General features: G+C 41.4%; 2 protein-coding genes across 7 annotated transcripts in view; one reads left to right on the top strand and one right to left on the bottom strand.

Moving 5' to 3' along the window:
- LOC123764383 (uncharacterized) overlaps positions 1 to 17,829 on the bottom strand; it is a 37,045-nt gene extending 19,216 nt beyond the window's left edge. The window contains exons 1-8 of one of the 6 annotated variants that reach the window (XM_045752105.2): positions 17,554 to 17,829; positions 15,279 to 15,527; positions 15,045 to 15,117; positions 12,618 to 12,721; positions 9,905 to 10,094; positions 7,787 to 7,939; positions 4,793 to 4,897; positions 2,070 to 2,282 (exon numbers count right to left, since the gene is read on the bottom strand). In XM_045752105.2, coding sequence (XP_045608061.2) covers positions 2,070 to 2,282; positions 4,793 to 4,897; positions 7,787 to 7,939; positions 9,905 to 10,094; positions 12,618 to 12,721; positions 15,045 to 15,095 — 816 coding nt within the window. In that variant the 5' untranslated portion in view covers positions 15,096 to 15,117; positions 15,279 to 15,527; positions 17,554 to 17,829. Of the gene's footprint in view, positions 1 to 2,069; positions 2,283 to 4,792; positions 4,898 to 7,786; positions 7,940 to 9,904; positions 10,095 to 12,617; positions 12,722 to 15,044; positions 15,118 to 15,278; positions 16,626 to 16,678; positions 16,964 to 17,553 lie in introns of those variants that run through there. The other 5 variants (XM_045752106.2, XM_045752108.2, XM_045752104.2 and 2 more) reach the window with 5 other exon arrangements.
- On the top strand, positions 17,825 to 20,347 carry LOC123764385 (uncharacterized). Its single transcript, XM_045752109.2, has 2 exons — positions 17,825 to 18,653; positions 19,420 to 20,347. Exons 1-2 carry the CDS (start codon positions 17,860 to 17,862, stop codon positions 19,613 to 19,615), a joined length of 990 nt encoding a protein of 329 aa, XP_045608065.2. The 5' UTR covers positions 17,825 to 17,859; the 3' UTR covers positions 19,616 to 20,347.
- The last annotated feature ends 6,047 nt before the right edge of the window (positions 20,348 to 26,394 follow it).

Raw genomic sequence — 26,394 nt, 5'->3', positions numbered from 1 at the left:
CACCGAAGCAGAATTGGTGATACGAAGGTAGCAGTGTAATGACGCCACTGCACACAGCACATGATACATTCCCTGCTGAACCAACCAAGCAACCACCACCAAAGGGCCCCTCCGGAAGCAAACCGATTCATTCTTCACTAGAAAAGAAGGAGCTGGTTGCAAATGAACAAAGCTCCCACCAGAGTCAAAAGAACAAACGCATCAGCGCTGAAGGTGAGCATGAAGCCCTCACCCAACAACTGGAAGCCAGATAAAGCAAACAAAATCTTTCTGAAAACAATCCTGGACCAGACGGGCCACCTTAAACCAAACGGACAAAAGAAAATAAAGAACCCAGTCCAGAGACCAGGCAGACTCAGGCAGTGCATGAGCAGGCAGGAGTGAGACAGAAACGGGGCCGAAGAGACACCGACCTCGAAAGCAAGCTGGAGCAGCTCTGCCAACACTGCAAGATAAGAGGCAACAGTATTTGGCACAAGATGCCAATCTAGGAAAAGCCAAAAAAGAAAGGACAGAATAGCCCAATCAGAAACTGAGGAACAACAACAAAGAGAGAAAGTAACAGAAGGCCTGCAAAGAGACATTATACTGTCACCATGAAACGCAGGTGGGACACCATTAAACCAGCCGCCTGATCACCATAGAGATGGTGATACACATGCGTCAAAAACTCTAGATGTTAAGAGTGGGGGAGAAGGTTGAACCAGCAAAGTATGTCATCAGTCCTACCCTCTGAAAGAGGAGGAGCCACACAAAAATGCCCGGGTTCAGACACCAAGGAAGCAACGCTTGAAACCATGACTGGGTTGGCCACCAAGGAGCTAGAAGGATTACCCTCCCCCTGTAGGATTCTGATCATGCCAGAACCCGGAGTACCAGCCAGACCGCGAGAAAGAGTCATATACACCCCCATCTCGACCAGTCCAGCTGAAAGGTTTCTATCACTAGGGCCTCGAAGTTGGGAAATGACACCTGGTGAACAGGAAGACACAGAGACCATGCTGAAATGAAGAGATTGATGTCTGGGCACTCGAATGTCCAGCAAGGTCACATGAAAGAGGTGGCAGTAATGGTCTATTCTGTAGAGATGTGAACAAACCAGAACAGACCATTGGCCCGACCCTGATTCTGAACCACACAGAGAATCAAACCCCAAGAACCCAGCAGACAAGCTACTCGAAGAGACCATCTTCAAAAAGACGCACCAAAGGGAACCCCTTCTAGTTGAGACAATGAACCACGTAGGAACAGCCTGAATGGAGCCAGATCACAGAGCACATCAGCATAAGATCTGGTGGTTGACCAGCCAGCTGACCTGTTCTGCCACCTTCCTTCCTCCTTGCTCTAAATGAGTGAGGGGATGTGGGGCAAACTCACTCTTGCTAGTTTCACAAATTTTGTATAGTTTTTACTGTTGGAGTTCTTTTGGATGTTTTGCTGCTGCGGATTCACGTCTAACAAAGCAGTGGTCCGTTTTGTTCCACTGACTTTTTTTGGGTGCCTTTCCTTGGTGGAGGCAGCCATGAATACATAAAATTTTTCATATGTGCCACTGCTCCCTTTGCCTCTCTGAGGGGGCCAGATTCTGGCTCGTCTCCAGTAGGCCAAATAAAAACTTCGCAACTGATGACTCCTTGTAGTTTGGCACTATATTGGTATAGTAGCTTCAGGGAGCCACAAGGGGCTCCCCCCCACCCAGAAAATTATTTAAGATAACAAAATAACTGATCATTGTTGAATTGTCTGTAAATTTGTGTATACCCAGCATAATGCTCATGTAATTTATTATTATTTAATCTATATTTAGGAATATTTATCTGCAAATATTTTAATACAGATATCAAAATTCTACTTTAAATAGTTTTGCAAATGCAAAATGAATGTAAAATTTTAATGAATTACTTGAAAGGGGTGGGTGAGTTATGATAACTTAATGGTCAAGACTTCTAGAATGTGAGTATTAATAATAAAGTGGCAAATGAAACTGCTGTACCTTGATAACTCAATACCCAATCAATTATCTGAAAATTGAACACATGACAGAATAAATATCAAAATTTTAAACTTACCAGTTGGTTGTGTACTTTACCAAATAACAGGGAAAGAATGCCTTCACTACTGACTATTACACCATACAAAGATACAACAATGCATGGTAGTACATAGTATTCTGGATAGCACAAATGTTGGAAATTCTCATAGTTGGAGAAAGGAATGCTGGCACGTAATTCACGCCTAATTAGAGAAGACTCCATGAAGATGATGGCAAATATTCCAAGTGTCTGAAAAATAAAAGCCACTGTAATGGTGAAATTTATGCCCATAATTAAAAGTTTTTCTTCATTAATCTGTTGTTTATTTATGCCTAGTAAAGGTCATTAATACTTTTATATACATATCAATATATTGTATACTGTATTAAAGAAATGATCTTACTAACATAATAAAATATAGAGCATAAAATTAAATTAAAAGATCCTTTCTGGGTGGTCCTACGACTGCTTCTTAGGTCGGGTCCATACATGACACTACTTTACCAAATTTACCTGAATCTACCCGAATTTACCAAAGATCCACCATCAATTTAGTGGCCATGACAGGGAGAAGCTGGCAGCTTGTCAAAAGGTCCCTCCACTTTTTGTCACACTACGACAACAAACTTTTAAATTGCTTTGCCACATAGTTCGGGTAAGGAGATAGTAATAAATCTATCTCGATTCCCCGCATGAGTGAAATTTCATTACATTTAATGCTTCATTTATGGGAAGAACCACCTCAGTAGCTTAACAAGCTAACTTTCAACAGTGCCTCTTCAGAGTAGAATGGCTTTTCAGAACAGGAAATACATGTTAGTATAACAAAAAAGGTGTGAATGATAGCTGTGAAATGACTGCAGGAGAGCAGAGTTAAAGGAAAAGGAGCGACAGTAGCATGCAAAATACAGTCGTAGCAGAGGATCGGCTAGCTACAATATATAAAAAAAAGCAAAGACATGGACCAAAAAACAAATAACGCAGCCAAGGCAGCAAAGGGCACCAGCCAAACAAAATAAGAGTGAACACTAGAACAAATCCTGTATCAGACATTCCAGCAAAAACCGAGCAGAAGAGTGGAGTAGACACTAGAGTCTGATTGTGATACTAGAGGGAAGGGGATGAACCACCCAACTTCAAGCCAACTGGTAGGCCCAGGCTCAGAAAACTGGGCTAGCCATCCCCACATCACACCATCAAACGCTAGTGCCACAAATGAGCCAGTGGACGGAACCATGTCGAGCATCCCCGCATGAGGCATGAGACCACTGCTACCGAGAAACCACAGATAGAACTAGCAAACTTCTGAACCTGAGAAAATTCTTCTGACAAAGAGCCTCATAAAAGTCTGCCACCACATCACTGAGGAGCATAGCGAGCAACTTAGGAAGGACCCAAAGCAGCAACATCAGAGACAGATGCTAGTGTGTCCAAGCCTATTTGTAGCTGACCAGCATAGAGCTTTTCTACAGCCCAGTGGCAAAAGACAAATGTCAAGTGAAGGCTCGCTCTGAGGAATAGAAAGCTGTAGTAAACTGATATACAGTTACCACGTCCTAACATTACATGGCAAACAAAGTGACAATCCAAGCCTTAAATACCTCGCCCCCCCAAGTAACTTAAAAAAACAACCAAACCCCATGCCAGTACACTGACTGTGTATAGCAGAAAATGTGCCAAGCCATCAAAGAAGAGGAAGGACTGTCCACCAGTCAGGAAGAATCCGAGACCTCAAATTGTAGCATTGACCGAGATGATCCATCTCCAAAGTGTGGTCCCTCTCTGAGGGGGCCAGGTTCTGGCCGTGGTCCCTGGTAGGCCTAAGAACTCCATACACATGACTGATGCCAAAGTCTGACATTGGCATATCAGCCTGGGATAGCTCCGGGAAGCCGACGGGGCTCCCCCAGAAAAGCCTGAGAAGCTTTCAAAATTGTAAAGAAGCATAGACACCTAAAACCAATGAGACTTCCCCAAGGATGAATGAAAAGAGATGATGGGATGAGGCAGCAAACAATGAGCCAGAAAAAGCCAAGAATGGACAGGACAAAAAGGACTGACTCTGATGATAGACAGCAGAGAAACAGGAAAAGGTAAAATGCATGCCAATCACACTGTTGGTGAGAAGAGGAGGAAGAGGGAGCTACCAAGGGAGCCCTTTCAAAAAACTTTTGAAACCCACCCACACCATAAGTGATTCTTCGGGCTGAGGGATGGAGCCTACATCTTTCCTCCTCGGTTTGGCGGCCAGGAGAGAGGAGAAAGGGGAAAGGGTGGAGTGAAGGCACAGAGGCTTCCAGCCCCCCTGAAGTCATGCCCCCATATACATACCACAAAACCTGGGGGCTGAAAGCCTTAGGGCAGGTTCTGAGGCTACTTAAATGGACAAGCTAATGTCAAAGAATACAGCAGGATTTTACTTGAGGGAGCAGCCAAAGAGCATACATAACTCCAATGCATAACTTCCTAGAGAATCAACTGTAAAGCCACTGTGATTATTCCCTAGCATCAAGGTATCTATTTAAATATTTTGGTGAAGCTACACTTGTAATCATCATTCAAGATCTTAACTTGTCACACATGATGATATGTGTTAATGGTTCTAAAACCAGCCACCAGGGCGGTCACTTGTTCCAATAACAATAGTAACCTTCCTTGCATCATCACACCTAAGTGTCTAGGTTTCAAGCAAATAATGTATGGTGTTCCTACCACAAATATCTAAAAAAAATATACATAATATCTAGGAATATACTCACCACTCTTGATGCAAGTACAGGTATTTCAGCAGTGAAGAAATGAGTGAAGTATACATTTGGCCAGCCTGCCCTCTGCCTGTACAACTCCCACATGGCAAGAATAATCTGTAAGAAATGTTAACTCACTAATGTGGAAATAAACATTCTGACACATTTAAAAACTATTTTTATTTACAATTAATATTCGAGGAACTATGTAATTATTGTTTTATTCCAAAATATTATAAAAGTTAATTATTTACTAATTAGATACTGATTTAATTGTCAAAGGGTAACAGAGATATTCTCTGTATCATGAGACACAATCATATTTAATAATTTGTAAGCATATTGTAATCAGGACACTTTTACTCCAAGTTTGAGCCTAGTCTCAGAGATTCTCAATAAGAATTCATAAGGAAAATATCAAATTCTTTTAAATACCCAAATTCCATTTCAGGCATTTAGATCACAAGAAATGTGTACACAAAAGTTGGAAATGAAGAAAATCAATTTGACAATAACATATTGGGGTGATAGAGTAGCAACAAAAGCAAAGGAAAAATTTAAGCTGATGCACACTCACATCAGGAGGAAAACATTGGAGAGCATATGCATAAGTTAAAAAGATGGGGAGGGGGGGGGGAGTAATAACAGATAATAACAAAGAGAATACAGTATTGAGAACAATAGGTTCTAAATGGTATATAAAACAAAGCCAGAGCAGACTCATCTCTGTCATCTGCATCACTGAGATGCTTGTGATCAGAGTATGCTTGTGTAACGTGTCATCTCCCACAACCAATTGTGAGAGATGACATACACAAGCAACATTAGACTGGACAACATAGCACTTGCATGAATATAAGCTGCCTCGATTCAGGGCAGGTTTTGGTCATATTTCTGCAATAATGCATGATTTCTAGATCAATGACAACCTGAAATTGAATCACCACATGAAATCCCAACTTTTATATTATATTCAAATTTAAATATACTGAAAAAAAATACATTTGTGGCTGACTATTAATAAACTCACCCTCGACATTGAAAAAACACATTACATATTCCTTGGAAACAAGACAACCAATCAAATTAAACTAAGAATTAATACTATCCAAATTGAGTGCAGAGTAAATGGGTCCTTGGTGCTTACATTGACAATAAACTGAATTTTAATTGAAATAAACTATAAAAAGAGTTTCTAAAACTGTAAGCATTGTATCTAAAATCCAATACAGTACTGAATACTTAGCTCTGAGATGATAACACAATATTATTCATTCAATCTATCCACATATGTATAGTAGCGTCTTGACTGGGCTTGAAATCGGTCTCTGGCGAGTCTTTCTGGGTTGTGTTGCACTGCAAACTTTCCAGGATTGCATTAGCAGGTTATATTTTAGGGCTGGTGGCCTCTGGTTGTTTTTCTTCTGTCCTTGGCAAGTCTCTTCTGTGTAATCAGATTTTATGTTTTCTAGTTTGTTTCTTTTTCAAAATAGCTGGCCTCCTCTACTAAGGAGTCATTGTTAAATAGCTTCAGGGAGCTGTTCAAGAGACCATGCAAGAAATCAAACTGTGTATGTATTAAAAGGCCTACTTCTGGTGAGGCACAATGAATCTCCTCATTCTGTTCTCTTGACCCTCATGGGAGTCAAGGGATTTTTTTCTTTGAGGAACTCATAAATGAGGTGGCTTGCTAACCACCTCACCTGGGTTGCCATCTGGTGGGGATTTCCCTGTGGTAATAATTATTTGCATTGCTTTCATCAGGGTTACAATTTCTTTCAAGCATTTATTTATTCTGTGGTACTTTTACTCCATTATTTGTTTGTCTTAATACAGTATGCTGAAACATGCATTATATCCCTTGCTACAAGAAAAATAAAGGCATTTCTATAATAAATGATAAAAAGCCAGTGTTGAATGTAATGAAACGCCATTTTCTGGGTGAGCCCCGGAAGCTTCCTGGAGCTATCAGGCTAATGTGCGATATATTAGACTGGGGTTATTAGTTTATGGAGTTCAGCCTACCGGGGACCAAGCACCAGAACCTAGCCCCCCCACCCCCTCAGGGAGGTTGCAGGGAGCAGTGGCCCTGGAAAACCCCACCTTGGTTCAGGGTTTTCCTTATCTGCCATCGACCGAAGTTAGGTACCCAGCAAGGTACGAATAACAAAACAAACCAAACCTACCCTTCTTTGTACAAGGGAGGGGTATATGCTGAGCAGCGAAAACCCCTACGGAAATGGTTTTCCGAATGCACCAGAGAAGGAAACCATAACACGCAAGGGCAGTACTCAAAGGGCGCCTAGGGAAGGATGCCCCTAAGTGCATGCAGCCATGGCACTGATGAGGACACCTGGCCACCACACACAACAACACTGTAAAGGTAACCATGAAGGCAAAACCCCGCCTGTGCAAATCGAGGCCAGAGAAGACGTCTCCCCCGGACCACATTAATTAACGAACTGGAGTGCTGGGTAGCCAGCATGGGGAGGGGGAGGGCTGTGCAGACGAGTGGTGCATCAGTGGAGTGTGACGTTTGCTTGTTTCCTTGGGATTGGAAGGAGTTGTACCTCTCTGTTCGGTTTTCTTTGTACTTTTCTTACCATGTGGGGTTTGTTTTGTTATGCCTACCTTTCTAGGTGCCTAACCCCAGTCAATGGCAGATATGGAAAAACCTCCAACCACAGGGAAGTTTTCCAGGGTCATTGCTTCCTGCAACTTCTCCAGAGCGGGCCAGGTTCTGGCTCGTGGTCCCCGGTAGGTCGAACTCCATAGACTAATGCCCCGGTGTAATATATCACACATTAGCCCGATAACTCCAGGAAGCCAAAGGGGCTTCCCCACAGCAACCCTATTGGTCTGAATGATATGATCTGGATTTTTGAGGGAGTACAGTACTCTAATTCATGATTTTTTACATTTATTACATTACATAAGAATTAAAAACTTTAAATTCTAACCTAAAAATAAATTACCAAACAAATAATTACAAAACAATAACAATACCTGTATGGTAACCATAAGGAGCATCCCACCTTGAATGCCAATCACCCACCCAAAAGTTGAATAGAAAATGTCATCTGGTTTCCAGTCAATGGTCTGATACATTATTGCAGTCAATAGGATCAAAATCCACAGTCCCAGAGAGCTATGAAGACCCTGAAAGAATAAAATTTGTATTTATATAAATCAGATACAATTTCTTTGTACAGTATCACAAATTATAAAACATTTGGCAAAAAAACAGCACTGAATGTAATGAAATGCCATTTTCTGGGTTGAACCCCGGAGGCTCCCTGAAGCTATTGGACTGATATCCACCATATTAGATATCTAAATATTCCCCAAAACCAAAATGGGGCATCCGAGCAGACAACAAACTGGGCACGTTGCAACAACAAAAACCTACCATGCAACGCAGCCGCTGCCTGGCCCCTAAGGTCTTCCGAAAAATAATGGGTTAGGTGGATGACGAGCGGTTTAATAAGTCCTGCACAACTCCGGGTTGTAGGTGTCACCGACCCAACAAGCAGCATGACAGAGGCAGAACTCGCACAAAGTGAGTGGGGACTCGGAAGACATAGCCATAGCCGCACCAAGCCCCAAGGGGTTTACCAGGCCCCGCAGGAGGAGAAATCCTGATGTGGAACCCAGGCACTAGTATAGCTAAAGCCGGTTGAACCCCATCTAATACTGAGCAAACTGATCCCAGGAAACCGTGCATGCAACCGCGAGGGGCTACCAAACACAACCTAGGCGAACCTGGTTACCTGGTTGATACCTGGTTGATGGGGTTCTGGGAGTTTTTCTACACTCCAAGCCCGGCCCGGGGCCAGGCTTGACTTGTGAGAGTTTGGTCCACCAGGCTGTTGTTTGGAGCGGCCCACATACCCACCAGATCCCGGTTGGTCCGGCACTCCAAATCAGAGTGAACCTAATCAGAAGTTAGGAAGACCTCCTCTAGGATATGAAAGAAAAACCCGAAACCCTCGAAAATACACCACAAGCAACCAGAAGCCAGAGAGAGACATGGCCGCCATGATTATGCAAGCTGCACAAAATACCGTGCACCCCAGTCAACAAAAACATCTCCCTACCCATGGCCAGAGGGAGAGCCCCACGACCCCCGCTGAACCCCAAGGGCGAGGTTAATGACAAGTGACACCAACCTCAATGAGAGTGGAATCCCAAACGTCCCAGAGAAGAAAACCCTGAACACGCAAGGGCAGTACCTACCAGGTGCCTAGGGAAGGGAACCCTAGATGCATGTAGCCCCAGTACTTATTAGAACACCTGGCCACTGCACAAAAATTACACAGCCAGCACAACCACACAGGGTAACATCCAGCAGGAAAAGTAAGGCCAGAGATAATGTCTACTCTATGCTGCATCAGCTTACGAACTGCCGGCGTCAGGACTTGGGCGGGGCCCCCCTCCCTGGGGAGAGGGGATCGCTAACAAGCGGACGTGCTGGTTGAGTGGACATTTCCTTTTTTATTGTTTTCTCTTGGGGATGGAGTTATTAGCCCCTGTTCAATCTTGGGTTGCAATGTTTGGGCTGCCAGGCAGTCCCCCAGTTAGTTTCTGAGCTCAGGTCTTCGAACTGTGCAGGCTGGGATGGCTTTCTTTTCAGCATTCCAAGGTTCCTGACTGTGGCATTTATGTCTTGCAGGCTTCTGGGCTTTGTTTCAGTGTTGTGAGGAACTTACTTCATCTATTGTTAGGCCTGTGTTTCTATCCTGGATCTCTGAGTCAGGTTGGACAGCCTCTTCTTCTGGGGCTCAGTGATGATGTAGCATCAGGAAGCTAATGCAGCCTCCCAGAAATATAGTATTGAATGTAACGAAACACTTTCTGGTGGGCACTCAGTAGCTCACTGTTCTCATCCTGTTCCCTTCCTTTCCATGAATTTGGCATTTTCCTCAAAGCTTGCATATAAAGTACACCTGAAACTACCTTAAACCAAATTAGAAAGTCTCTTTGGTGAAAATCGGAATACAGGATATTTAAATCACTAATTTGGTATAACTAGCAATGATATGATTGCCAGTTACTTATATACTGTAGCAGTTAGTCATTAAAGAGTATAATTATCCAACTAAAATTAATTAAAGGTACACTTACAACTGTTGTTGCAAAGATTTTCCTCGAGCATATTCCACCCAGAAACAAAACTGCAGAAATCAAAACAGCAACACCACATGGCATTATTAAATATAGCCTTGGATCCTCATAATAATTTGCATAACAACTGCTGTTAGCTTTAACATAATGTTGATCATCTTGAGGTGGTTGATTCAGACGGTTGAAGTTCCTGGAAATATTTTGTATATTTGAATTACAGTACATACTAAAGTGAAAAATATACTTTAATAGTATAACAATAACAAAAATTAAGCATTGAATGTAATGAAATGTCCATATTTGATGGGCCACTCAGTAGCTTTACAAGCTACGGTTACTGTGATCCTGGATACCCAGATTACAGCACTGTTCTTTAGTAGGTGCTTGTAAATAAATAGAGCCTTGTGTGGTACTGAAGGTTTGACAGGCAATAATGTGGGAAGCTCAGGGAGCTACCAATGGGGACCCTACCCAGAGGAGACAAATTAATTTAGTGGAGGAACTACTCGGTGGCTCCCTGTAGCTAGCCACTCTGGCTAGCTCAACACCCCGAGTCACACCAGGAACTGACGAGTCAAAAACAAAGGCCTTCCGAGGACCAGATGCCAAAATCAAGTACCCCTATTGCAGTGAAGAGAGAATGATCAAGGAACAACCACCATAAAGGTAGAGCAAAGTAAAACAAAAAGGGAAATGGAAACAACTCAGAAATGATACACCCAGTAGTTAAGTTGTTTACCCTAGAGTAGCAGCTCCCTGTCACCAGTTGGCAGCACCAGGGAGCTACCAGATTAAAAAAAAAGTCAAGATCCAATCAACAGCAAACCAATTCAAAGAGGGGAAAAGGAAGGGTCCAGGGAGTTACCAAGGTCTCCCAAAAAAGGTGCATTTCATTACATTGTGCTGGTTTTCTGGAGGGATCCCACTCAGTGGCTCCCTGTAGCTACATCACCACAGAGAAGAAAAGAAAAGGGGAAGGGAAAAGTAGAGCAGAAACCCACACCCCCCAAAGAGAAAGAGTCAAGTATGAGGAACCCGACCCAAAGCCACACAAGATCGACGGGGCCCTGGAGCATTAACCAGGTAATGAGCCGCCAAAACTGTTAGATCACCAAAACCTCCAAGATCAAATGTCAACCAGTCCTATGTGCAAACACAGAGGACAAAGCCACAAACTCATGCACAACATGGACCACAAGCTGGTCAGACTTGGACAAGACTGCAGACAACCTAAGACAACCAAGCCTTGGAGCATTTAATGAAGGACACTGAGGCAACCAACAGCATGTCACCTGGAGCAGCCCATGTGATGTACAAATAATGATGGACAGCTGCAACCGGACATAGTAAATGAAGCACCTGCAACTGACTGAACTAAGAATCAATAACCAATGGACCCCCTTAAGAAGCCAGCTATCGCATACTAAACCAGAAAAGAAGGAAGTGGCAGATGAAGAAACTATCCTCCCAGGACCAAATGAACAGAGCCCATGCTAAGTACAGCAGGAAACTCCCAAACCCAACAACTAGAACTGAGGAACAACAAAAAACAGGGCTATAAAAATATTACAGACCAAAGGGGGTAATTACCTAAGTGTAGTTACAGGATGAGAGCAATCCTTTTATTTCATTTATTTTTTCTCATTAATTTTTCTACATTAATAAAAATTTAAAATATGAAATGTTCACACATGATCGGTCTACATAACTGTAAAAAGAAATTAAACTTAACTTTGATACTTTTCCATCTGGTAATTTCCAAAGCCAAGAGATAACATGCACAAGCAAAGCAATTGTCGTTTCAAGTGATTGGTTGGATGACTGAAGTTATCTCTGGTTGCTGGCCTGATACTTTTGTTGGTCCCTCTAATAATCTTTGCCCAAAGTTGCTCATGTATTATAAGTTTCATCATAAAATTCAAATTTAATAGTTAAACTACCAATTTGTAAAAAGCCGAGTTTGGATGAACATTTATTGTCAAATTGTGGATGACACATTTTAGCATCACCGGAACAGTAATGTTAAGGGGGCCTGATTCTGGAAATGGTCTCCAGTAGGCACTTGCTGACTTGTTAAGAGCCCAGTGTTGTACCTAGGTATGGAGCATTTCAGGTGGATAGTGCAAGAAGATACAGAAGGGCTCCTCCTAGAAAACTAGATTTTGTCTACATTTACTGATTCTTACTGGTGTGTCTTCCTTTCACCCTGACTAAGTATATATGCTGCTCAACCAACCAATACCATATTTTGTAATTACTGTACCTAAGTGTAATTACAAAATATTGTATTGGTTGGTTAAGCAGCATATACCCTTAGTCAGGATGGAAGGAAGACACAATTACCAATAAGAATCAGTTATATGTGTAATTATTAAATTAGTTATAAATTATATTATAATTTATAACTAATTTGTAATTATATAATATAATAAAATTATATTATATATTATATAATTATAATAATAATATAATTATAATCTAATAATTTGTAATTATAAATCAATTATAACAATTACCAATAAGATTACCAATAAGAATTGCGACAATATTCTCACAAAAACTTAATACAATGGCATATATTTATTTATTTCAACCTAATTTACTCAAATTTCACTGGAAGATAAACAAATGACCATGGAAATTTAAATGACCCTTTCCTGCTACAGAACCATATATATACAGTATTATATATATATTCCCCATGTTACAATACCATTGTTTCAGAACTGCTGTGGTTGTATTTGGTGGATTTGGAGGATTCTGCATGTTCTTCCATGTGCTTTCAATTGATTTCCATATTCCAAAGCCACCAATAATCTGAAAATAAATTTGAATGATTAACAAAAATTTTAATTTACCATTGTTGAAATGATTCATCTTAGCTATTATATTTGTGTGCAATTGCATGGAACCAAGCATTTCACTGTTGTAAGAGGTACACCTGCATGAGAAATATATCATAACTGTGTTTGCAGAGAGCAAATTACAGCTCCCAAGGCCCACCTCAGAACCACATATCAACCTGTATGACACTTCTCTATCCATGAACTTTTGCAGTATTTTGGCCTCATATAAGGCATTATAATTACAAAACTCAGTACAGTATACTGTATATGGTGAAAAAAGGTGTTTGATACAGCTAATAGTAAACATATAAATTCCATTTTCTCCAAATTCACTGATAATTTCTCTACAAATCAGTACTTCTAATTCAGGGTCAGGAGCTTTTAACACTGATGATGCCACAATTGGAACAAGGGCTGCCGGACTGTATATTCAACCCATCCTCTCAACTAATAGGTAGCATTTTTGATGTTATCATAACCAACATTACAAATGCAACGTACTAAGTAACGGTTCACAAACATTCATGTTTTCTATGCATCGGACTTGATAGGTTAGGTGGGTTGATTGAGTTCGGATGTTTCTGGTTAGGCTAAAAAGTTGAATTTTTTTTATGGAGTGGCAAATCAAGAGAATGAGCTTGGTGCATCAACATAACTGGCAATGAAGTTCTCTAGAACTAAGGCATAAGAAGATAGGGAAGCTAGTAATCACATGATCTGAGAGAAAACTTGACATGAGTATGAACACCACTTAGCAGTCCAAAATGTAATAGAGGAAAATTAGGAGAAGAACTATAGAAGAGAAGAGAATGTTTAAGAATAACCGCAAGTTAACGGCAGTAGAAGAGGAAGATAAAGAAAAATCAATTGACTGATAAAAAGAGTTATGTAGTGACTTTGGAAATCACTTGGAAACAGAACCAGAAAAAACCATCAGAAATGCAGTTAAAAGTTTGGAGGTAAAGGTAATAAAATTACCAGTGTTGGCGATCATTAGAACCAAGCAGAAGGTGAAACACAAAATGGCAGGGGTTGGAGGAGGAGAAATAATAATATGATGTAATAATAATAATAATAATAATAATAATAATAATAATAAAATCCACCAGGGCTGTCAGGAGGTGTGAACCTTCTACCCCGGCATTGCCAGCCACGTACTCAACCACTGCGACTGGCAATGCTGGGGTCGTAGGTTCGCGCCACCTCACAGCCCTGGTGGATTTTCTCATTGGTATATACAGTATAACGTTAGTGTAATTTCTTTGTTAATAATAATAATAATAATAATAATAATAATAATAATAATAATAATAATAATAATAATAATAATAATAATAATAATATAGGATAAAAACTGACACTTGTGCATTTGTGAAATTTATGTAAGGAATTTACACCAAGTCTTTCGCACTCTCCCGAGTGCTTTGTCAAGATCTGAGTGTGTGATTAGGATGAGACTTACATTTCAATGTCTGATGAGGCTATCCTGGGTCCAGGATAGCAGCCTATCCTAGATTTTCAAGATAGCAGATTCAGATAGCAAACTTTCCTGGTAAAGCTATCAATTTAGCTTTACTATGAAATGATTGAGTGAATTAAAATTAGATAATAAATTCATAAATGGATGAATGATAGCAGTCCCATTAGCTGCATTCCTTGGGGTATGGAGAGGGTTATGAGGGATAGCATCCAGATGAACACCTCTATAATAACAATTCCAGTTCCCAAAATAGCAGGATTACAGAAAGAACACATGACCATAATTCCGTAGAAGACATTATGGCCGATACATAAGCAATCGGGAATAGGGTGACATGGTCAGGAGGTCAAGAAGGATAAGAGGACTGGACCCCAGGATAGCAGCCTCATTAGACGTTGAGATGTAAGTCTCGTCCTAATCACACACTCAGACCATGACAAAGCAATCAGGAGAGTGTAAAAGGCGGTATAAATTCCTTATACAGTACAGTATACATTTCATAAATACACAAGTGTGGGTTTTTGTCCTATGTTATTTTGTCTGTGAGAAGACATTACCATTACTTAATGTCTCATTACTTATGATGCTCATTCAAATAAATTTGCCCAAAACACTATGCATGCTAGCAGCTTTACAAGAATGTCAAAATTCAACTCTCTGTACTCTCATAAACCCAATGTACCTTCTTGTATATAAATAAATAAATAAATTAAACTGATCCTTGTAAAGGAAACCCCAGTTGGGATACATCCTTGCCCAAGCAATGTACATATAATTCACTGTCACTATAAGTTACTGAAAAAGTAATACTCACAAGCAGGACACCATAAGTAAGCAATAATACCCATGCAACACGGGTATTCATGATGGCTAGTATTCTCAGTCACCTGCAACACAAAAAATATTCACTGAGTTCTAAGATAAATAAGGCAAACTTTATATTACTGTAATTTGTTTCAGAAATTGGTTAACATTTAATGGCTCAGGGCGAGAAGCCTGGGTTAATAGTATTTTAATGATGGCCCTCATTAATTCCCCGGACACTTACAGTGAGCTGGCTGGTGGCTGGCTCCACTTGATGAGACAGCTGGGTTGAGGCAGGTCATACTTAAGGCAGCCTGGCTGGTGGCAGAGTCTGTCTGGTAAGATTGATGGGCCAAGGTGGAACAGAGGAATTCCTGGCTGCTCTGTGGTGATACTGCTGATGATTACTTGGCGACATTCGTGGGATCTAATGTACCCATCCGCCAGTGTGGCATTGACCAATGCTGCTAGCTGATCAGTAGAGATGCAATGACTGGTCCCAGGCAATGTGGTGATGCAGGCATGAGTATTGCTTACACTTATCAAGATCCCCCTAGGCTATCCACAAACTTTCCCCCAGGATCTATCCCACAAAAGTTGTTTGACTCCCAGCTACCCATTTACTGCTAGGTAAAAAGAGGGTTCAGATGAAAGGAAATGTTCCCAAATGCTTCTGTCTGGCATGAGAACCTGTGTTGATCACTGAGCCACAGGACCCTATAGATTTTGTATGAGAATTTATCAAATACAACTATGGATATTATGTTATACCTCTTTTCATTGCAATACTATTAGGCAATACTCCTAGAATAGCATAACTAGTTTCCAAGTGTTCAACCCAGTGAGTGTCTGGACACTGGCACTGCAGGTACTGGATATCAGCACCACGCCCCCCAGTGTTCAGCGTCATTTCTTAAGTACCACTGCACGTTAAGATATGGTATTACTAGTCATGCCTGCAGGATTTGTCAGTGCTCGTTAGTGGCGCTTTAACAATGTCTCTGACATTTTTTTCAGCCCCTTACCATGCAATTACCTAAGTGTAATTACAGGATGAGAGCTATGCTCTTGTTGAACCCAGTACTCTATCATTGTACAAGAGTACAATCCCAGTACTCTATCATAACACTTTGAAACTACAGTACTGATGTTTTTTTGTCAATTTTGTCACTTCTTGTTAGTATTATTTTACATAGTAATCATATCTCTTTTTCTTCTATCTTTCAGCTTTGGTATATTTAACACCTGCCTTCTCTGTAGCTCTTGTTTTTGTTTAGTTCTCTAAGCCATTTAGTTGCATGTTTTAGCATTTTCTCCAATGTACTGACATGCTTCTTGAGATATGGGCACCATACAACCTCCGCATATTCAAATTTGGTCTCACAAAGGTCGTAAACAATTTCTTTGGCACAATCTATGTATTTAAAGGCTATTCTGAAGTTGGAAAAAGTAGCACATGCTCCTCGCACAATATTTGATGTGGTCCTCGGGTACGTAATGGGGCTTGAGCCCAATACGTGCCTTAGTAACCTTTTTTCATTATCACCCATAAGATAGGTATGGGGTGCATAATAAATGAACACGCTATGGAACATTATAACATTAGGCTTCTATACCTGTGATTTCTGTAATCAGTGAACTTACCGTGGGAGAGAGCAGGAGACGGGAAACGTGTATGCTTACAATATTATTATTAGATCAGCTGCATCCCACCCGTCCAGATCCTGTCCCACACCGATGGAGCGCAGCCAACTACGTTATTTTGATTTGATTTATTTTCAAAATAGTACAATAGCTTTGTAAATAGTACATTTTGCAAAGCCAAGCGTTTCGGGCAAGTCGTAAGGTTAACAAATTGAGAATTTGCAGTAATTTGTAATGACGTTAACAAACTTGCAATCTGGAGCAACAGGTATGGGGCATAATACTGTTTATTATTAGGGCGCTGCAGACCTTGAGCCGCGGAGGGGGGGGGGGGGGGGATGAACCCCCCCACAGTATTTGATTTGTCGACCTATCATGTAAGCAATTGGTGTGTATATATGTATGTATATATATACTATTTGTGTCTGCAGAATCGAACTCTTAGCTCTTGGACTCCGCCTTTCTAATCAATTTATTTTTTCCTCTATTATGTCTAATATTTATTTCTCTTACACACACACATCCCCAGCACATAGCCCGTACTGTCTAACCCTTCATGCAAACTGCACCTACTATCAAGAAGAAGGAGAAGTACTGTCTAACTCCCCGGTACCTATTTACTGCTAGGTGAACAGGGGCACTAGGGTGAAAGAAACTCTGCCCATTATGTGCCTTTGTAACTCTTTCCACTACCGCCCACAAGATGGGTATGGGGTGCATAATAAATGAACTAAACTAACGTCTACTCCTACACCCACTTGTGAAAGAAATTAACATATGGGAAGAGGTGGAGCTGGTCCTCCGTTTGAACTACACCAATATTAACAATACACTAATATTACTTTTCCCTACTGTACTTGTGAAAGCCTACTCACTCTGACCACAGTTGTAACATCCTGCCCTTATCACCCAGACGCTGGAATAAGTCTTCGACTATATCACCGTCAACCAACATCCTGTTCCTTTTCACTAGTTACTCTAGGACGGGGCCGTGGATCTCATTCAAACTTATTCTCTTCCGTAAGCAAAAAAAAAAAAAATCATCCTATCAGACATATTAATATTACACCAGTACACCCAGATTAGATAAGATAGCACTGTAGATATGAATGCTGTTTTCTCTCTCGTGGCCCAGGCACCAGACTATGAAGCCTAGTTAACAGACCAGTCACGATACTAAGATGCTGCTCACTGTAGCGTTTCCACTGAGTTTGGTGACACTGGGTATCCATCTGGCGTGGATCGACGCCGCGTGCCTCAATTATATTTCTTGTTACAATGACTTGTATCTTAATCAAGAGAACTTCGTGACCCTGCATTCCAGTTTAGAGGAGAGGTCGGCTGTGAGTTGCGCCACCCTCTGCCTCCAGAGGTGGCCTGAAACTCAGCTGGTGATGGCCAAGTTGGTGGACGTGAACGAGCGTCTCTCATGCGGGTGTGGCGATAAACAGGCTGTTAGTGATCCCTCGGGAACAGTCAATGACTTCTACGATTGTTACGTGTGTCCCGACGGTGATAACCAGAAATGTGGAAGTGAGAAGACGACCAGCGTCTACGAGGTGGAAAACACCAACCACTCTTGCCCTCGGGTCCACCTAACAATACCAGAGAAACTGAACCTCACCTCTACATCTACCATTATCCCCACAACTGCCTCTCCTGGCCAAAAATCGTGGTTTACAACCCCGTCCATTGGCCCGTGGCAGAGTTCATCCATCGTTGCCAATAAAACTGCAACAAACGTAAATACAACAGCACAGCAAGCTGCTAGCGCCTTACCGGGATCGCCACCGCTTGTTTTCTTGGGCTGCTATGAGGAGGAGAGGATCAACGAATCGTTGGTGGTAACCATGATGCTCAATCAACGAGATGTTAACATCACTCACTGTGCCACCAGCTGCCTCTTCGCCCACCCAGCAACTGACGTCTTCCTTGTCAAGCTCCTTAACGTCGATCGTCTTTACTGTGGCTGTGGGTATGTAGCAAGTGTTGTGACTGGGTATGTAGCAAGTGTTGTGACTGGGTATGTAGCAAATGTTGTGACTGGGTATGTAGCAGGTGTTGTGACTGTAGATATGTAGCAGGTGTTGTGACTGTAGATATGTAGCAGGTGTTGTGACTGTAGGTATGTAGCAGGTGTTGTGACTGTTAGCATGCAGTAATGTGGCTGTGGATACGTAGATGTGATTGTAGAGTATGTAGCACGTGTTATGAACTCAACGCTGGAGCTGGATATTCCAAGATTGGTCTCACACGAGATATGGAAGGTTCTTAATTATTTGTTTCACAGATTTCAAAAGGCAGTTCTTATGTTAGCCAACCTCACATAGGTCACTGTTAACATCTGTTTGATGTAGGCTTCAGGAAATAGGTTCGATGTGAAATCAACCCCCCAGGTCTTCCTATCTACCCGATTTTTTAAGGATTTCATCTCCCATCTAGTGACTTGTGTCTATTCTTCTCCATACACCTAGTTTCCTTACTTTGCATTTACTTCAGTTAAATTCTAGTAGCCACTTGTTGGACCATTCTTTCAGGGTGCCTGTTCGTGATAGAATTAACTTCTGAATGAAACATATAAGTGCAGATGTTTGATTATTCCCGCGCATTCTAACACTTAAATAATTGAGAAAACATTACACCAATACTTATCATTTAACTCAAACACGAGTTGCATTTCTCTCAGCATATCCTTCCAGACACCTAACGTATCCCTTGTATCTTCCTGGCCCCTCCTGTAGGATGGGTGTGGCGGTAGACCCGAAGGCCGGGGTGGGCTACTGCGACCTCTACTGCCAGGATGATCCCCACCAGTCTTGTGGAGGGTGGGTCTCCGTCAGCGCCTACATCAGGGGCGCCGGTGGCGCGGAGTGTACCCTCCTATCTTCCCATAGCCTCCTGGTGGCCTTGATCTTCCTGATGATGATGTCCGCATGACCCTCCTGCTGAGTTACCTAAAGATCCTGCAACTAGCATGATAAGGAGCCGGATTAAAAACGGTATACAGAGGAAGTCGGTTCAAATCTGCTCTCCTCTCACTATACTGCACGCTAAACTATCCCTATCTTACATATGGTATCTGTGCATGGGGTTCAACCACTGCAAACTATCCCCAAGCCCATCATCAACCAGCAATAATCTGCTATCAGACCAATAACAAACTCTGCTTTCAGACAACACTCAGCCGCCCCCCCCCCCCTCCTGTTTAAATCCCTAACCATGCTAAACATAAACTCACTCCACACATTCTCTTGTGCCATTTACATTTAAAAAACCCTGTTCTTAATTTTAAATGCAAACCCTGTTCTGAATTACTTTTCCTGGACAGATGTAATAGAACTCATAATCACCACACCAGAAATAAATATCTCATTGATATCCCTAGAGTCAAACTTAATCTATGTAAACACTATGCAAATAAAGGGACCTAGTCTATGGAACTCACTCCCTAACGAATTGAAAAGCTGTCCAATTTGGCCTTATTCAAAAATAAAACCAAAAAGTACCTAATTTCATCCTCATAGTTTCCTACATAGTACTTTAAACTCGCACTATATCTAGTGCTACCTAATTCCCCAATATATGTACCTAAGCCATACAACTTTACCATTGTAATCATTGCTATCATCTTACATCGTGGTTGTTATATTGAACACATATTTTACTGCATTATGCCTTTAAATAATCCTCAAATTATGCTACAATGTACCTGTTGATAATCTTAAATTTTACTTTAATGTACCAACTAATCTTTATAAAATTTTCTTACAATGGACCTGTAAATTAGTTTTTAAATTTTGATAGAAATTACCTACTTAAAATTATCTGTTAGATTAAGAACCTGCTTGAAACGCTATGCGTGTTAGTGGCTTTACAAGACTGTAAAAACATCAATGCTATGTACTCTCAAACCCAATGTACCTTCGTGTATATATGTAAATAAATAAATACATACTGTACATTGCAACACATCGGATCCAAACGAGGCTGTTTGCCAATGGAAGGTTATTAGTCCAGGCAAATTAAGCATATTCTAGCAAAACACATTAACTACTTTATAAGATACTGAAAATGTATATGCATGCTCTTTAACCCTCTCGGTACAAGGTATTAAATGTACTCAGCAAATCCTTCAGTCGCCATTTTTCAAAATGGCGGCCAACTTTAATATTTTTTCCAATTTGCGTTACAAGAGTTTGTCTAACAGTAAAATAATCGAGCATAGAAATCTTTACAAAACAGGGCTTTTGCATTTTGTTTCTATTTAAGAGACCGTTCATAAATTATAATGTATTTTAAATATTCAGAAATATGGTTAATCCTCCTTTTACAGTTCACATGATTTCATTTTGTGTTTCAATCTAAGTTTTTACTCACTCTTACTACTTGTTGATGAATATTATTTAACAATGATACAGTCAATGCGCAGGGAAGCTTACCAACATTTACAGAGTCAAGTAAGGAAATAGAAGATTCGAACTAATTAAAAATCCCTACAAGAGCATGTCCCAACCCGAAAATCCAAGCAGAAAATTCCTACAAGGGCATGTCCCAAGCAGAAAATTCCTACAAGGGCATGTCCCAAGCAGAAAATTCCTACATGGGCATGTCCAAAGCAGAAAATTCCTACAAGGGCATGTCCCAAGCAGAAAATTCCTACAAGGGCATGTCCCAAGCAGAAAATTCCTACAAGGGCATGTCCCAAGCAGAAAATTCCTACAAGGGCATGTCCTAAGAAGAAAATTCCTACAAGGGCATGTCCCAAGCAGAAAATTCCTACATGGGCATGTCCAAAGCAGAAAATTCCTACAAGGGCATGTCCCAAGCAGAAAATTCCTACAAGGGCATGTCCCAAGCAGAAAATTCCTACAAGGGCATGTCCCAAGCAGAAAATTCCTACAAGGGCATGTCCCAAGCAGAAAATTCCTACAAGGGCATGTCCCAAGCAGAAAATTCCTACAAGGGCATGTCCTAAGAAGAAAATTCCTACAAGGGCATGTCCCAAGCAGAAAATTCCTACAAGGGCATGTCCCAAGCAGAAAATTCCTACAAGGGCATGTCCCAAGCAGAAAATTCCTACAAGGGCATGTCCCAAGCAGAAAATTCCTACAAGGGCATGTCCCAAGCAGAAAATTCCTACAAGGGCATGTCCTAAGAAGAAAATTCCTACAAGGGCATGTCCTAAGAAGAAAATTCCTACAAGGGCATGTCCTAAGAAGAAAATTCCTACATGTCCCAAGCAGAAAATCTCTACAAGTGCAGGCGATGAGTCACAATAACGTGGCTGAAGTATGTTGACCAGACCACACACTAGAAATTGAAGGGACGACGACGTTTCGGTCCGTCCTGGACCATTCTCAAGTCGATTGTCACAATCTCACAATCGACTTGAGAATGGTCCAGGACGGACCGAAACGTCGTCGTCCCTTCAATTTCTAGTGTGTGGTCTGGTCAACAATCTCTACAAGTGTTCCTCTGACAATAAAATTAGATTTAATCCATCACGAAAACGTGGCTGACCAGAAATTGTAGATTGAACAACTGTAAATGAAAAAGGTTTACCTGCAGAGGATAGTGAGGATACAGTTTACATGGATCGCTTGAATTGATCGATAAATATAAGGTAGGTGCAAGATATCTGAAGAAGAATTATAAGAAACACATGGAGGGGTGAGCTGACTGAGAATCACAAACAACACACACCCACTGAATGCTACTACAGTATATGACACAAAGTACCAAGAGGTACTCCTCTCAGTAACCTGACACGTCCCTAGTCTTTCAATCACCTGTCAGGGCGCCTGACAGCTGGGTGGACAGCGCTTGGGATTCGTAGTCCTGAGGTTCCAGATTCGATCCCCGGTGGAGGCGGAGATAAATTGGCAAAATGTTTCTTTCATCCTGATGCCCCTTGTTACCTAGCAGTAAATAGGTACCTGGGAGTTAGACAGCTGCTACGGGCTGCTTCCTGAGGGTGTGTAACAAAAAGGAGGCCTGGTCGAGGACCGGGCCGCGGGGACAATATGCCCCGAAATCACCTCAAAATAATCACCTGTCCCTAGTCTCTCAATCAGCTATGTACACATCGTTCTTATATTAATGACATTTTCCATTATTTATTCGAAAGAAAAATAAATAGTTGCAGTAGTGGTGAAATAGCGAATGGTCAACATTCCCCATCCAAGATCATATAAATGTAGGGATGAGGGGGAAGACCCATGACCTCCACTCCCCCCCCCCTTCACCTATTCACCCATCGTGCATACTTGGTTGTACTCTTACAATAACTACCCATACTTTTATAGCCTGCAAACTTAAGTCCTTTAATTATCTACCATTTACTCTTAGTTTACCTTGGATCATTTATTGACTTTACAAATTATATGTTATTCCTACTATTACTTTAGTTTATAATTGTTCATTCGTCGTCTTAATTTACTCTATAACTTTAATTTATTAAATATTAATTTTCTATTCTGTGTTTCTCTCAAGCCTTAGAACTTATTGTGTTCTACGCAGTTTCCCAGTGCAGGCTAATACAAGACTCGCATTTCATGTTCTCTCTTGATTCCATGTATGATCAATCATCCTGTGAGATGGGGGATATTAGATGAATTCATAGCTAGCTCATAACGTATACTCTGTGATTCTTCAGATATATAATAGGGCAGCGTAATTGCTATGTGTACCTTAGTTTGTTAATAAAAGAACTTACTTGTCTCCCTACACTTTATGGCAAAACTTAATCCCCATGCAAGCCGAACTAACATACTTTTAGCCAAGCTGTATTCGACCTTTGATCTGTCAGATGGCTATGCGTAAATTCCATACATGGGAGACACATAAGGCACTTCAAATATGTGATATAGGCAAATTTAAATTGATTTGATGTATTTAAATTATAAGATATGGCTAAATTCAGGTAAATATGCGAGACATAGCGCTAGACGGCAACGATCCTTCAGTTTCATGAACACGACTCGAGGCTTCAGAACCCGCCGTCCTGCGATGTTGTTAGGTGGTGCAATCTCACTCCATAGGTTTCCTACTATTTTTTTTTTTTTTGTGCATGAAGTGAGATATATTAAATCTTGTTTTCAAGCTAAGAACTCTCCTTAACACATTACATTTCCTTACAGTCGAAGACTGCTCACCAAAAAGTAATTAAATAGGTGCTCTTGAATTGTATAAAGTTTATATTTTTAGTTTGTGTTCATCACGTTATGCTGTACTTAGATTCACTTTTTACGGTATGTTCAGTTATTACTGTTAATTTAGTTTTTATCCTTCATTTAGGTCTTATTTGATAAATTTCCTTAAATTTATTAAACAAACAAAAAATTCCCCATATTGTTTGGCTTGAGCCTGGGAAATAGTTGCCTGTGCTGGTTGCATGAGAGCCGTGCAACACTCGTTGACCACCTCAATAAGATTATCATGCTTATTATTGTTCCCAGCAATGGAAAACCCTTATTAAAGTATCTCAGGACTATAACTAGCTTAGCTAAATAAATTATGGGGTGCAGCTCCTTTATGAGCCCATTAAAATTTGCCTATATATAACTTTAAATTTCCACTACCACTCAATACAGGATGGGAATAGAACGCATAATAAATTAGCTAGTCTTAAGACAATAAAAAGAAAAACAAAATCTGTGCCCGGGGGGGGGGGGGTAAACTACCGATTAGTTATTTACTACCACAGACTTCACCATTCAACAAAAGTGGTAACTTACAGGCTCAAGTGTACATGTTCGTTTGTTCTACATGATTAATTTACCTGGATGATATGAGATGTGAGGTGACGCCATCGGCGTGTTCTAATCCCTTGATGAAGATTACACCACCCAACAGGTGGCACGAGCATGAAAAGCCCGTAATTCTAATCCTTCGACGATTTCTGCCGAGCAGCAGGTATTATAGCCCCTCCCGCATCCAGCTTCCACGCTCTTGTCTCGCATTTCTTTACTTATTTATTTATATACAAGAAGGTACATTGGGTTTATGAGAATACATAGCATTGATGTTTTTACATTCGTGTAAAGCCACTAACACGCATAGCCTATGAAACTGCTAAATTGTCAACTCGTCATCCAGTGATCCACAAAAGAATCCAACCCAGCCTAGAGTACATAAGAAACACCGTCACAAAAAAACTTGCACCCCTCAACAAAGCCCATCTACAACAGAGAGTAGCAAAAGGTTTACTCTCTGCAATATGGTATCTTCAGGCCACCAAGTTAGACAGGTTAAATATCCCAAAAGGAATCCACAGCGAAATAAGGGAGCCCAGAGAGTGGGAATGCAACTTCTGCCAATCACAGAAAAAACATTACTTCACTATCTCCTTGAATGTGAAGCAACCAACGACCTTAGAAGAACTTAGAAGAGTCCGTGAATTTTGCATTAACCAGTTTGAAACCATCAACATTGCCACTCTTCTGATCAAGAGAGGTGTCCAGCAGTTATGAGGACACCCTCATAAATACTGTCAAGTAGCATCCTTCCCCGCGACAACAGTCACATAATAAGGACCGGCGATTTAAATGCGAACTCAGAACACAGTATATCCTTTCACGACCAAAGATCATATTCACTTGGGCTGGAGGGTAGAGCGACGGTCTCGCTTCATGCAGGTCGGCGTTTAATCCTCAACTGTCCAAGTGGTTGGACACCATTTCTTTCCCCCTTCGCATCCCAAATACTTATCCTGATGATGATGATGATGAAGATTAAGCCACCCAAAAGGTGGCACGGGCATGAATAGCCCGTAAGTGGTGGCCCTTTTAAGCCATTACCAGTATCAAGAGCTGATACTGGAGATCTGTGGAGGTGCGAATGCACCCTGCATGACGGGAGATGTCTCCCTTATGAATGTGTTAAGATGAAGATGAAGCAACCCAAAAGGTGGCCCGGGCATGAATAGCCCGTAAGTGGTGGCCCTTTTAAGCCATTACCAGTATCAAGAGCTGATACTGGAGATCTGTGGAGGTGCGAATGCACCCTGCATGACGGGAGATGTCTCCCTTGTGAATGGGTTAAGATGAAGATGAAGCCACCCAAAAGGTGGCACGGGCATAAATAGCCCGTAAGTGGTGGCCATTTTAAGCCATTACCAGTATCATGAGCTGATACTGGAGATCTGTGGAGGTGCGAATGCACCCTGCATGACGGGAGATGTCTCCCTTGTGAATGTGTTAAGATGAAGCCACCCAAAAGGTGGCACAGGCATGAATAGCTCGTAAGTGGTGGCCCTTTTGAGCCATCACCAGTATCAATAGATGATACTGGAGATCTGTGGAGGCGCGACTGCACCCTGCGTGACGGGAGATGTCTCCCTTGTGAATGGGTTAAGATGAAGATGAAGCCACCCAAAAGGTGGCACGGGCATAAATAGCCCGTAAGTGGTGGCCATTTTAAGCCATTACCAGTATCAAGAGCTGATACTGGAGATCTGTGGAGGCGCGACTGCACCCTGCGTGACGGGAGATGTCTCCCGGACCAAATGGTGACCAGATGGTGACTTATCCTGACAACTTCCAAGTTATATATAGTCATAACAGCTTGGCGCTTTCCCCTGACTGCTCCCTCCCCTTCCCCTCCAAAAAATCTACCACTTACAGCCTATTATTCATGCCCGAGGCACCTCGCTATGTGGCTTAATCTTCATCATCAATCAAGCACGTTGACCCGGGCACTGCCGGATACCTCATCTA

The sequence above is a fragment of the Procambarus clarkii genome, chromosome 82 (genome assembly GCF_040958095.1).
Source record: "Procambarus clarkii isolate CNS0578487 chromosome 82, FALCON_Pclarkii_2.0, whole genome shotgun sequence".
Lineage (NCBI taxonomy): Eukaryota > Metazoa > Arthropoda > Malacostraca > Decapoda > Cambaridae > Procambarus > Procambarus clarkii.
The sequence above is the reverse complement of the archived record's forward strand: the minus strand, read 5'-3'. Positions and strand labels throughout refer to the sequence as shown.